General features: G+C 38.3%; 1 protein-coding gene across 11 annotated transcripts in view; it reads left to right on the top strand.

Annotated features, from left to right (window-relative positions):
- Window positions 1-10,816, top strand: part of PHLDB2 (pleckstrin homology like domain family B member 2) — a 111,362-nt gene extending 100,546 nt beyond the window's left edge. For all 11 annotated transcript variants that reach the window (XM_077118428.1, XM_077118432.1, XM_077118430.1 and 8 more), the window contains 4 exons: window positions 675-821; window positions 3,302-3,521; window positions 8,707-8,792; window positions 9,369-10,816. In XM_077118428.1, coding sequence (XP_076974543.1) covers window positions 675-821; window positions 3,302-3,521; window positions 8,707-8,792; window positions 9,369-9,509 — 594 coding nt within the window. In that variant the 3' untranslated portion in view covers window positions 9,510-10,816. The remainder of the gene's footprint in view (window positions 1-674; window positions 822-3,301; window positions 3,522-8,706; window positions 8,793-9,368) is intronic.
- Window positions 10,817-12,840: the final 2,024 nt, after the last annotated feature.

Raw genomic sequence — 12,840 nt, 5'->3', positions numbered from 1 at the left:
AGTTTTTAAGTGTTAATAACTTAGTGGCTATGTTTCTGCAGATGATGATTTTGAAAGCTATGTGAGAGGTAGCTATGAGTTTTATTACGGTATTGTGTTAGTTTCCTAGGGTTGCCATCGCAAAGTACCACAAATTGGGTGGCGTATAACAACAGGAATTTATTCTCTCACTGTTCTGGAGGCTAGCAGTCTGAAATGGAGGCATTGACAGGGCCGTGCTCCCTCCACACCTTCTAGGGCAGGGACCTTGCTGGTCTTTTCCAACTCTTGGTGGCCTGAAGAGTCCCTTAGCTTGTGGCAACATAATTTCAGTCTCTGCCTCCATTTTCCCATAGCCTCCTTCCTCGAGTGTCTCATCTCCATTTCTAAATTTCCCACTTCTCTTAAGGTCACCAATCATACTGTATTTAGAACCCACCCGAAACAGTATGACCTCAGCCTAATTTTAATTGTACCTGCGGAGATCCCACTTCCAAATAAGGTCACAATCTGAGATTCTGGATGGGCATAAATTGTGAATGAATACTGTTCAACCCAGTACAGCTATATCTTATGAGAAACTTGACTATAGAGCAAGAATTGTCTAGGGAGTTTTTTTTTTTGGATTTTAGTTGAAATCATTCAAGGGATACCCATGTCTTAAAATAATCATTGTGTTGCATGATGAAACGTAGGAACGGGAAATGGAAGCCAAAAAACGAGCCCTGGAAGAAGAAAAACGACGCCGAGAACTCCTGGAAAAACGATTGCAAGAAGAAACCAGCCAGAGGCAGAAGTTAATTGAAAAGGAAGTAAAAATAAGGGAGAAACAAAGGGCACAGGTTGGTCCGTCAATCTGGATGGGTGGGAGTAGGGCGCCCCCTTGTGTCACAATGTGGGCATTGGCCGTCCTATGTCTGAGGATGCTTTTTCCTGAGGCGCTATTAGCTGTGATCATTTAACGGTTAGGAGAAAGATGTGTGCAAAATCCATACGAGTTCTTTTCAAAATTCTTAGAGGCGTCCTACCCAAAGGGTACTTTTCTCTAGTCCTACTGGAACATTTTGGTGGGAGAGGAACCTTTTCTTCCACTAATTCTCTGAAGTTGTTTTAAAAGGACAATATTTTTTTGAGCAGCTTTGAAAAAAGTACACCTAGGTTTTCTACTGAAAACCGATACAAGACCCAAACTCAAACCTTTGGTTGAGGAGAGGAAAAGAGGCTCTTTTAAACTATCTTTAAGAAGCAAACATTTCTAAAGAGGAGTGTTTTACCAGGTCAGTTTCTCAGAGGTGGTATTAGCGTTCTGTTTTGCTTTGCCCAGCCCACTTTTTTTGGTTGTCACCCACCCGTGCCCCCTGTGCCATACCAGTCCACCAGCACATGTTCAGAGATTTGAACTGTAACAGAATTCAGCAAGACCACCCGTGTTGCTTAACTGCCTCTCCTGGTCACTGTAGTCTGAGACACTATCCTTATTACTATAGCTGCTTCCATAATGTATGGTTTCTGAGGGACTAAAGTGAAGTTTTAAGTACCATGTAATTTAAAAGCTCAAATCAGTTTTACTGTGGGTTAGTAGACGTAAAGGTAAAAGGTATCATTTCCCTTGTCCTTCATAGTTGTCGGCAGTTTTATGTCTGACAATTAGTGAGTTTCTTTGAGACTTTGTGTACTTTGATGGATCATTAAGCCTAAGGAATCTGTCAGAGTCAAAGCACTAGAGAATTAAAGGTAAAATATTAAAGGAAAGATAGAAATTAAACTTGCTCATTTGTTTCACTGTGCCAAACTTTTACCAAGTTGTGATTAGCAATGGAGGTCAGATATGCCCATTTGGTATCTGAAGTCAAACCCAAAAGCACAGTTCTATTTTTATCCTGATCATGTTTTGCCTCCTAGTATGTGATTAGGTCATTTATCCACTGGGCAAAGGAGTGGGGTTACTTAATAGAATACAATTAAACCTCATTTTACAAGTAATACCCATGATATGCACTCCGTCTGAGCTTCTACTCCAGCCATAGGTAACCTATAAGATATCTAAGTACATCCCTGCAGCATCTAGGCCTGGTCAGCTCATTGCAGCCATTTTTTTCTTTCCTATGAGATGTGATTTTATTAACTGAGTTACAAAATGTTTCCACATACTTGTGATTGAAATGACCATATAATATCACTACAAAGATACTATAATATTACTACCTTAGGGGGTGCAAGGGTAGTTCAGTGGAAGAATTCTCACCTACCATGCGGGGGACCCCAGTCCATGCACTTCCAAAAGAACAAACAAGCAAAACAAACAAGAAAACCAAATAAATAAGCAAAAAATTCAACAAATGGTGCCACAATAACAGGATACTAAGATGGAAAAATAACGAAATATGTCCCTGCCATACAGCATACAAAAAAAAAAGATAAATATCTTGACTCATGGATTCATTTATATATTCATTTATTTATTCCATAAACAGCAATCCAACCTCTTGGTATTATAATAATCCATTAATTGTCTCCCCCAGTAGACTGAATTTCTTAGAAGTGGAGACTGCTGCCTGAGGGTGTATCACAGATCTGATTCATAATAGGCCTTCAGGGAAGGAAGGAACAAACAAATTTCTATCTCCCACTGTTACTGTGACTTAGCGCTTAGAAAAAGATTCACTCACTGTCTTTACCAGTAAAATTAAGGGATCGAATTAAAATAGCTTCACTCTTCCTTTCAGGTCATTACAGCAATTTAAAAGAAAAATTCTGCTTCTCACTTTATTTTAACTTCATATTTCAAAACATACATCTCTGCCTCCAATTTCTATCAGAAAGTATAAGTAAGCCAACATGTACAGCTTTGGGGGATCTTGTGGGGGGTCTACTTACTAAATAATGTCAAATCAGTCACATTATGTCTGGGATCATGTCAGAAGAACTATTCTGTTAATTGACTGACAACTCTATAGTGAAGACATCTTCGTCTATGGCAACAGCCCAGACAATTTTATGTTGCATTTCTCTATGTTTGTCAGGCACTGAGTGCCTCTTTTCAAACTTAAGTACCTGACATTTTTTCCATTTTGTCATCTGCCCATCACAAGGCATAGAATCAACTGGCCTGAGTTTATCCACTTATTTTTCCCCTATATGACAGCATCTCTCTAGAAATATTATCCTCTCTTAGACTCCACCTAAGTGCTTTTGTCTATCTTAAGCTCTCATAAGTGCATGAGCATTTTAAAGGAGCTTTTCAGTTCACTTCAGCCTCTGAACACCTGTGACCCAAAATACGACGAGCAGTCATGGATAAGGTGGGTTTTGCATTTTCCAGGCTCGCCCTTTGACGCGCTACCTGCCTGTCCGGAAGGAGGACTTCGACTTGCGCAGCCACGTCGAGACTGCTGGCCACAACGTTGACACCTGTTATCATGTTTCCATCACAGAGAAGACATGCCGGGGTTTCCTCATCAAAATGGGTGGAAAAATTAAAACTTGGAAAAAACGTTGGTTCGTTTTTGATCGGAATAAGCGCACATTCTCTTATTATGCAGGTGGGTGGTAAAAAATGTTAAGCGCTATATTCAAATCAGGAGCCCTCTGTTCATTGCAGATATATTGGTAAGTATAACAAAATTGATAGTATTATTCTGTAGATGTATATTATTTTATATTCAGATTATATGATTCAGGTTATATGGACATGATATGAATTTACTTTTTTTTTTTTCCGCATGGGCAGGCACCAGGAATCAAACCCGAGTCTCCGGCATGGCAGGCGAGAACTCTGCCTGCTGAGCCACTGTAGCCTGCCCTGAATTTACTTTTTTAGAAATAATAAAAAATATTTTTACTTTAAAAAATATGAATTTGTCTATTCTAGTTCTCAATAAATGCAAGTCCCATCAATATTAAGTGGAATTCATTTTTAAAATCAAAATGCTGCCTTTTAAACCACAAAGCCGGAAAAACAGTTTGATGTGGCTTGAATTGGGTATGTGGCCATAAATAAATACAAGTCACACGCAATTAAGCAGCCTTCGCTGATAGCCCTTTAACTATATTTTATAAACTGGAATGGTCTTTTAATTACAGAGAGCAAAGCGCACTGGTAAAATACTAATGAATAAGTAAGTAATTATTAGGTGACTGAAATATTTTTGAATTCTTTAAATGATAGATTATGAGAAATATACCCTAATGACTCATATAAATACAGGAATATTACTGCACCTGGCGTACTCATTAAGAAGCCTCTTATTTACTCTTAGATCACATATGAAGCAGGCCAGTTACTGGCCACTCTTCCACTGCTGGAGAAGAGTGGTGTATTCATTTCCTAGGGCTGTCATAACAAAAACCACAGGTTGGGTGGTTTAAAACAACAAACAGGTATTCTCTCACACTTCTGGAGGCTGGAAATATGAAATCAAGGTGTCAGCAGGGCTGTGTCCACTCCTAAGGCTTTAGGGGAATGTGCTTCCTTGCCTTTTTCTAGCTTCTGGAGGTTGCTGGCAATCTGTGGAGTTCCTTGATTTATAGATGTGTCTCTGTCATCACGTGGACTTCTCCCTATGTCTTCTGCACCTGTATCCAAATTTCCCTCTTCTTATAAGGACTCACCATTGGATTAGAGCCCAGTATTAAATCTAGTCTGCTCTTATCATTTTTGTTTGTTTGTTTTTGTTTTTGGCGTTCATAAAGGGAATTTGAGTTACAATTTACATTCTAAGGCCATGAATATGTCCAATCTAAGGCATCCAGAGAAAGATGCCTTGGCTTGAAGAAAGGTCAATGTCTGTCACATGGGAAGGCTTGAGGCTGATGTCCACTGATCTTTGTGGCCAATTTCTATTGCTTCCCACTTCTCATTCCAGTGGTTTCCTCTCTAAGTGTCTGTAAGTCTTCACTTATCTTCTCTGGGGCAAATCTCTGGGTTCTGGCTTGCCTAGCATCTCATGGAAAGGCACATGGCAATGTCTCCTGGGCTCTGCCCATGTCTAGGCATCTGCTCTCTCTGTTGGCACTCCAAGCACCTCCAAACATCCATGTGTCTGTCAGCTCTCTTAACTTATCTTGATTACATCTATGAAGACCCTGTTTCCAAATGGGTCACATTCATGGGTAATAGGGATTAGAACTTGAGCAGATCTTTTTGGGGAATGCAATCCTACCCATTCCACATGATTTCACACCAGAGGTTATAAAGAGGCCCTGCTGCAGGGTAATTGTATCAGCATTTATGAGCATTACCAGGAGTAGCTATGAAGTGCATCAACATAATAAGTATAAACTAATAGCCTAGTCATTTAATCTATCTCATGAAGTCAGGTTAGGTTTATGAAGAGAGGTGTGAGAAGCCAAGGAGTTTGTGGGAGAAAGCAAAGGCTGGCTATGGAGCCCGGGATTTGGGCGTGGGGCGGGGTGGGTGGTGGGTGCAGGGGGGTATGTGCCTTTCAGGTTGGGATTCGAGACTTGCTGGGTGAAGCTCCAGCTGTAGTCCTAGAGAGTGGCCTGTGCCAACTGGCCAGTCCTCCACTGGTTCCTTTCTTTGCCTTGGTAGGATTTTATAAAATTTTCAGTTCAAATAAGAGGGGAAATGCCTTTTTAACAAGAAATGCCAGTATAGTGTCTACAAAGTGCTTAAAGGAAACTACTCGGTGCTAGTGTCCACAGATACCTTTCCCCCAGAATTAAAAAAAAATAACTACAGATGAAACTTTTCTGCTATTCTTCCCCTGTGAGCTTTCTAATATTTGCATATTATATAACAGAACAGGGAAACCTATTTTGACAAATGCTGCCATTTGGCTCCATTTACAGCCATCATCTGCTTTGTCAGCTTCTGCCTCCTTTTCCCCTGACCCTTTCCCCAAACACCAACAAGCATAGCGATAGATCAATCCACAGGCAGTCATCCCTGAGTGCAGTTCAGGCTGGATTTGTGCCCATAAGTGAGGTGAGAGGCCATGCAGAGGGGAGGGAGCCGCAAGTGTGAGTGCTGGAAGCCCAAGTCCCAGGACTGTTATCTATGGCCCTGCCCTCTGTTCTTCACTCACTACCTATTGGCCGGGTAACTTTAGAAGAGTCACTAAAGAAAATTGAGGCTCAGGAAATATATCTGTGAGTGGATGGGATAATGCTGTTGCGATAGAATAAATAGCATGATCTCATCAATTTACAATAGCCATTTTGTTCTCTTAGCTTACAGTGGCTGAGAGACTTTTATTTTTCAATTTTTTTTCTCAAAAATTAAGGGCTATTCAAACAAGTTTTATTCTCACTTTCTGCATGCTTGAAATATTGGCAAGATTATTCTATTATCTCCAGATTTTTATTTTACATCTATATACTTTTTTAGGAATATAAGGTGTTACTTTGTATTCCCAAGAATAGTTGCAGGATCCTTACTGGCGTATATTTGAGAGTTACACTACACTTCTCTCTCAAAGAAACTGGTTGAAACTCATTGAACATGGTATTGATTAAGACCATGTTTCCCAAGGAAGACCAAAAATAAGCCCACAAAAAATAAGGTCTGTGGTCAAATAAATTAGCAAAATGCTGGGTTAAATGGAATTAAACAGATGTGTTTTCTGCTGACTTTGCTAGGGCCTTTATTTTCCAGACCAGCTTTTGTTTGTGGTTATTGAAAAAAATTAATAAAAAATGCAACATACTGCAAAAGTCTAATGAAAGTCTCTTTCCCATCACAAAAGTTCAGATGTTCTTTATTCATTTTTATTTATGTTTGAGTATGTATATGTATTCTGTTTTTTATATATATATATTTATATACATGTATATATATAGTTGAGACCAAATTATTCACTCTCCTCACACCTATTTTCACATAATAGTATTTCAAGGTTGTTGTTCTTTTTTCCTTATAAGCCTATACAGAGCCACCTCAATTGTGTCAGTGGCTATGAAGTGCACTGTCAATAACTGAATTGAATCATCCCCCATTAAAGCTCAGGAAGATCTCCTGCAGCCACATGCAAGAGAAACACTTTGCATTGTATCAGTGGTGTTCATACTTGGTGGTGTGACCTGAGAGTTGGTAGTTCTGGGTTATCTTTAGACGTCTGAGTTGCTGAAGAGCCTTAGATAAACACTTAGCCCCTGGGTTTGAAGCTGATAATTCAAAATTTTTTTCAATATAAAATGGGGTTAATGCACTAACCCAGGTGCTCTGAATTGATCTTTAATAATTTAAATACCAGGTAAATATTTTGATGATGATAATTATAATGAAAGTATAATTTTTCCTAACCATTGGTGGTAATAAGGTATCGAGCATTCATCTATCATTGCACACAAATCCTTGTGCATTTGCACATGCATGAGTCTATCTGATACACTAAATCTTTGTAAGTGGAATTGAAGAGTAAGAAGATTTGTACAGTTCTAATTTTATTAGTTTTACTAAATTGCCTTCCAAAAGGGGCTTTCTTATTTGCATTTCTACCAACAGGGCATGATGACCTTCCTTGCCTGCATCCTCATGCATACTTTTTAAATGCTTCCATATGTTTATGTGCATTATGATCCTTGCTGAGTTTGAATTGCAAAATATTTCAGGAACTAATTAGATCATGGAGTGGTGCCATTTGGTTGGTTGGTTGGTGTTCTAGTCTTTTGTCTTTGTTTTGTTCAATGTTTTGTTTTTATGGCAAATCTGATGAAATCTTTGGAAATCACTTGAGAAATGCTGCGTTGAAAGGGTATTAAAATAGTGACATGAGCTGCATTCCTAACATGAAAAAAAATCAATACAAGCATGCTGGGAAACAAATTTGATGAGAAAGAAATATAAGTTGAATGTTATTTTTAAATTAAAAATCAAAAAGCACACTTTTAAAAATTTCATTACCACAGGTCTGCATATTAATATCCATTATAAGGATGGTGCTTGGGTTTGCAGGGGAAAGCTTAGATTGTGCCATTAGTGTTTCTATTTGGTGTACTAACCTGGGAGCTAGTAGTTCTGGGTTATCTTTTGACCATTCGATTTTGCTGAAGATGTTAGGCAAAGTAGTTTCGTCCTTTTGGTTTGGGGCTAGGATTCTTTTTTCTTTTTTTTTTTCCCAAAATAAAATGTGGCTGCTCCAGTCTGCCAAAGCTGCCAGAATGCAACACACCAGAGATGGATTGACTTTTAATAAGAGGGAATTGATTTAGTTAAAACATATAGTTCTTCAGAGGAAAGGCAGCTAACATTCATCTAAGGTTCCTTCTTACACGGGAAGGCACGAGGGGATCTCTGGAGGCCTTCTCTCCAGGCTTCTGGGTTCCAGCAACTTTCCCTGGGGGTGATTCCTTTCTGCATCGCCAAAGGCCTGGGTTGAGCTGGGAGTGCTGAGATGAGGTATGCTGAGCTGCTTGGGCTTTGCTGTGTTGTGCGCTCTCATTTAAGCATCCAGCCAATTAAATCAAACATCACTCATTGCAGCAGGCTTGCCTCCTAGCTGACCGCAGATGTAATCAGCAGCAGATGAGGTTCACATGCCACTGGCTCATGTCCACAACAGAAACAGGCACCTTCACCTGGCCAAGTTGATACCTGACCCTAACTACCACAGTGGCTAATGGACTAATCTAGACTATCTGAATTAATCTTTGATAATTTAAATACTGGACAAATATTTTAATGATGACACTTATAATGAAATTATAACTTTTCCAGTCCATAACTGGTGAAAAAATATTTGTTTTAACATTGCTCTATCATTTCAGACAAGCATGAAGCTAAATTAAAAGGAGTAATATACTTTCAAGCCATTGAAGAAGTGTATTATGACCACCTCAAGAATGCTAATAAGGTAAACATTTTGAATGCATTATTAAGTTGGGAAAAAAAATGTTTGTTGAATTTTAAGCAGTTTGGATTGGTTGTTCCAGCAAAATGGATAGATATGAGTAGACTGGTGCTGGAAAAGTAAACATAGAAGAGCTGATATTTTTGTGGAAAAAAAAAGCATGGAGACGAGCCAATATTCTTCATCTGTGGGTTTGGGGAACCCTGCACAGTGACTCATTGCTAGGTTTTGGGGGGCATAAGTTGCTGTATAGTTTATGAGGACAGTCATGAGAGGGGATCTTAACAGGGCTAAGGATAGCAGCTATTTGATGGTGTGCCCTCGGAGGCCTTAAAAACTGGCCACCAAGAGGATTGGTGAGGGCTGTGTGGGACTTTCTTGTGCGGAAACATCAGGAAGTTGCCTGATCCTGAGACGGGCATTGGGGTGGGCGATAGAGGTTAAGCCAGAGCAAACGTAATGCTACACTGATTTCTCTAAATGGGTACTTTCAAGGGGAAGGTGGCCCTCGTAGACGTCTGTCATGTCATGTTCTATCAAGACGTTTGCTTTACCTTCTTTTCTTTTTTTGATTTTTAGAGTCCTAATCCATTACTCACGTTTAGCGTCAAGACGCATGACAGGGTCTATTATATGGTAGCCCCATCGCCGGAAGCCATGCGCATTTGGATGGATGTTATAGTTACTGGAGCGGAAGGCTACACTCACTTCTTGTTGTAGGGCTGTGACGGTGGTCCGCCTCAGGGCAGACTGCAGGAATCTCTTACGAGAATGGAGCCATATTCAATCCCAGATGGAAAGACGGAACAGACCCATCCCTTTTACTGTATCTACTTAGAAGTCCTTTCATACTAGCAAGAAGTCATTTGTAATGGAGGAAGAAGGGGTTTTTATTCAAGGCTTGATCTAAATATCAAAAGAAATGAAGCTTCTATGAGAAAGAACACTATTTTGATAAAGAGCATCACTCTAGGACATTTGTTTTACACTATTTTTTTTAATCAATTGCTAGTTTTGGTGAAACAAACTGAACAGTTTACAAAAGGCTGCATGTTCTTGGAAACATGAAATTATTTTAGCATCCAAATCATTAGCATATTATTGGTAATCAATTGGCTTTAAACATATTAGCATATTGCTAAAGGTTATTTTATAAATATAAGCAAGTAGGGCTTGAAGGGGAGTATATTTTAGGAGGAATATTTGCGTTAATTTTTGAAATACTGCACCAAAACTAAAACCAAAGACTTGATGTATCTTTTATATAACAGTATAGGAGTTTCAAGTGATGAACTGCATTTTCTACATTTTAAAATAGTAATTTGATGCCATCAAGTGCCCAGGAAGTTGACTTTGAAGCGTCACCTTTGGGGTAAACTAATGTACCTATATAGCAAACCACTTTATGTAACAGAAGAATGAACAAAAGCCATGCTTTAAGAAGAAGCAGGTTTAAACAACAGACAGGCTGTCACACCAGGCAATTTTAAATAAAGAGAATATTTGTGTTAGTAGCTTGTTTTGATGACAATTTCTCCATTCCTGTTGCTGTGAATGAAGGCAACCTGTGGCCGATTTTCCTTGGACCACATGATTTCTCTTCTATGAGCACAGCTGGTAATTGCAGTCTCACACCACACAACTATGAAATCAGAACTTCATTTTCACCAAAGAACAGACCAATTAAAATCCTTGTTTGCAGAAGTGGTGTAGTTCTATGAAAAGCCAAATGAAGTTCAACTGAACATTCTGTGTAATAGACTATTTTATTGTGTATTTCTTTATAGTTAGCTTTTGTTTTTTAGAATTAAATTAATTTTTGTTGAATAAAGTGACTTCAGGCAAGTCTCTTTTAAAATGGTTTTCCATTTGCCACTTACCCTGTTTTATCTTGTTGTTTGTGTCTATAAGTATGAATGTATTCTTTCCGGAAACATGGCAAATGAATAGAAGTAGAAAATAATGATGTTAATTATTGGTTGAGGTGAAATGGTTATAAGTGTCTCTCAATAAAATCTTTGTCAGTCCTGACTGGGTTCAATTTTTTTATTTTTAATCTGCAGTATGGTTTGAATATGTGTTGATAATAGTACAATGTTTGCAACTAGATGGACACATGGTTTTACTTTAACACTGAAAGACAAAATCACGATTGCAGAAGACATTTTTATGATTTGCTTTTTCAAATTACACTTAAATCTGTAATGTTCTAAGAGAGTGAAATGCAATTGCTAAAAGTTTGTTGGTTAATGTTAAAATTATAATATTTCTATACTGTACTTTCTTCAGAGGATTATAAAGTTGTCCTAATCAACTTTATATCTTGTATGATGTAGTAACCTTTAAATATGTGTGTTAAAATATGTTGCGTTTGGATTAAATTGATGGCCTAATTTCACATCTGAAAATAAACTCATCTCACATTTGTAAATTGCCTGTAGGTAACATGACAGAGGATGGACTAATCAGCAAAAATCAGTTGTAGATCCTACATAAAGTTCCTTGTTTACTGGTTTATAGTTTATAAACTGAAGTAATTAGAAGTATTTCTGGTCACACCCCTATTGTTTACAAAATGATATACTTCCCCCCACCCCAAAATCTGACATCTTATTCCTATCTTTTTGCACAGTTGCACTTATAATTGGGGGTTACAAGGATTGTTTCTACTTATCCATTTGATAGGAATGAAATCATGCATATGCAATATAAAGCTCTGTGGCTTTACTTAATGAGGATTTAATTTGTCTTTCTGAACGAAGGTAGCAGATTTCATAGAGAAGCTGGCTTCAACAATATGTTCTTTCTCCCCCTGGTATGTTAAGGAAGGCAAATTTGAAAGTAGGTACCTAAGGTGGAAACTGATTTGTTCACTTCAAGCCCATCACTGTCAGTAAAAGCGTCTTCACCACAATTTTTCCTAATATTTTAGACGGATGGTTGTGGATACAGAAAACGATTCATGGGTCTTCCTGCTTTTTTGTACAGTCCTTTTTCCCTTATGTGGCACATTAGACTTTTCATTTTGCTGCACGTAAAATGCGAGAAGACTTGAAAGAAAAACATAAATGGGGAGAAAGGGGAGAAGAATGAGTGGGAATATTTGCAATTACTCAAAAGCCACAAATAGTTGTTCTTATTGTTAAGATATAAAGGATGGTGAGGTGACATGCATTTGGTGTTACCTTAGCACTCTGGTCCCTATAGAATTCATTTATAAGAGGCCTCATCAAGAACAGACAAACTAGTTCAGCGTTTTTTGGAATATGGCCTCAAGTCAGTTGACTGCTCTTGCTATTTGTTTCTGGCATTACATCTCTCAAGGAGGCGATCTATTCAATCTTTTGCCATTATCAAACTTTTCATTGTGTTCTTATGGATGGGACTCCAAAGACATGCTGGCTTCTCTGTCTTCCACCTTTGTTTTTAGCTCTGGGGCAAATCAGTGCTCAAAATATATGATCAGGAGAGTAAGTGGTTTCACTCAAAGCATTATACCAGCCCACAATAACATGTAAGTAAAACCTAACTAGGTAAAGCCTTACCCATTGATGCCAAGATCCCCAAGAATAATTTAAAGGTTATAAGATCTGGAGTTCAGAAAGCCATCATAGTTTGTTCTAGCTAACTAGCTGCTGGAATGCAATATACCAGAAGTCTATTCATATCTTTTGCCAATTTTTAAATTGGGTTGTTGTTTTTTTGTTGTTGAGTTGTAGAATCTCTTTATATATTCTAGATATTAAACACTTATCTGATATATAGTTTCCAAACATTTTCTCCCAAAGCCTAGTTTCCTGGTTTGAAAGGATGTATGTCCTCTAGAAAAGCCATGTTTTAATCTAAATCCCATTTCGTAAAGGCAGAATAATCCCTATACAATACTGTTTGTTTGAATCTGTAATTAGATCATCTCCCTGGAGATGTAACCCAATCAAGAGTGGTTGTTAATCTGGATTAGGGGAAATGGGTCACCACCCACTGGAGTGGGTCTTGATTAGTTTCTGGAGTCCTATAATAGAGGGAACATTTTGGAGAATGAGAGATTCAG

This window comes from Tamandua tetradactyla, chromosome 10, assembly GCF_023851605.1.
Source record: "Tamandua tetradactyla isolate mTamTet1 chromosome 10, mTamTet1.pri, whole genome shotgun sequence".
Taxonomy (NCBI): domain Eukaryota; kingdom Metazoa; phylum Chordata; class Mammalia; order Pilosa; family Myrmecophagidae; genus Tamandua; species Tamandua tetradactyla.
This window is presented reverse-complemented; position numbering and strand designations above follow the sequence as displayed.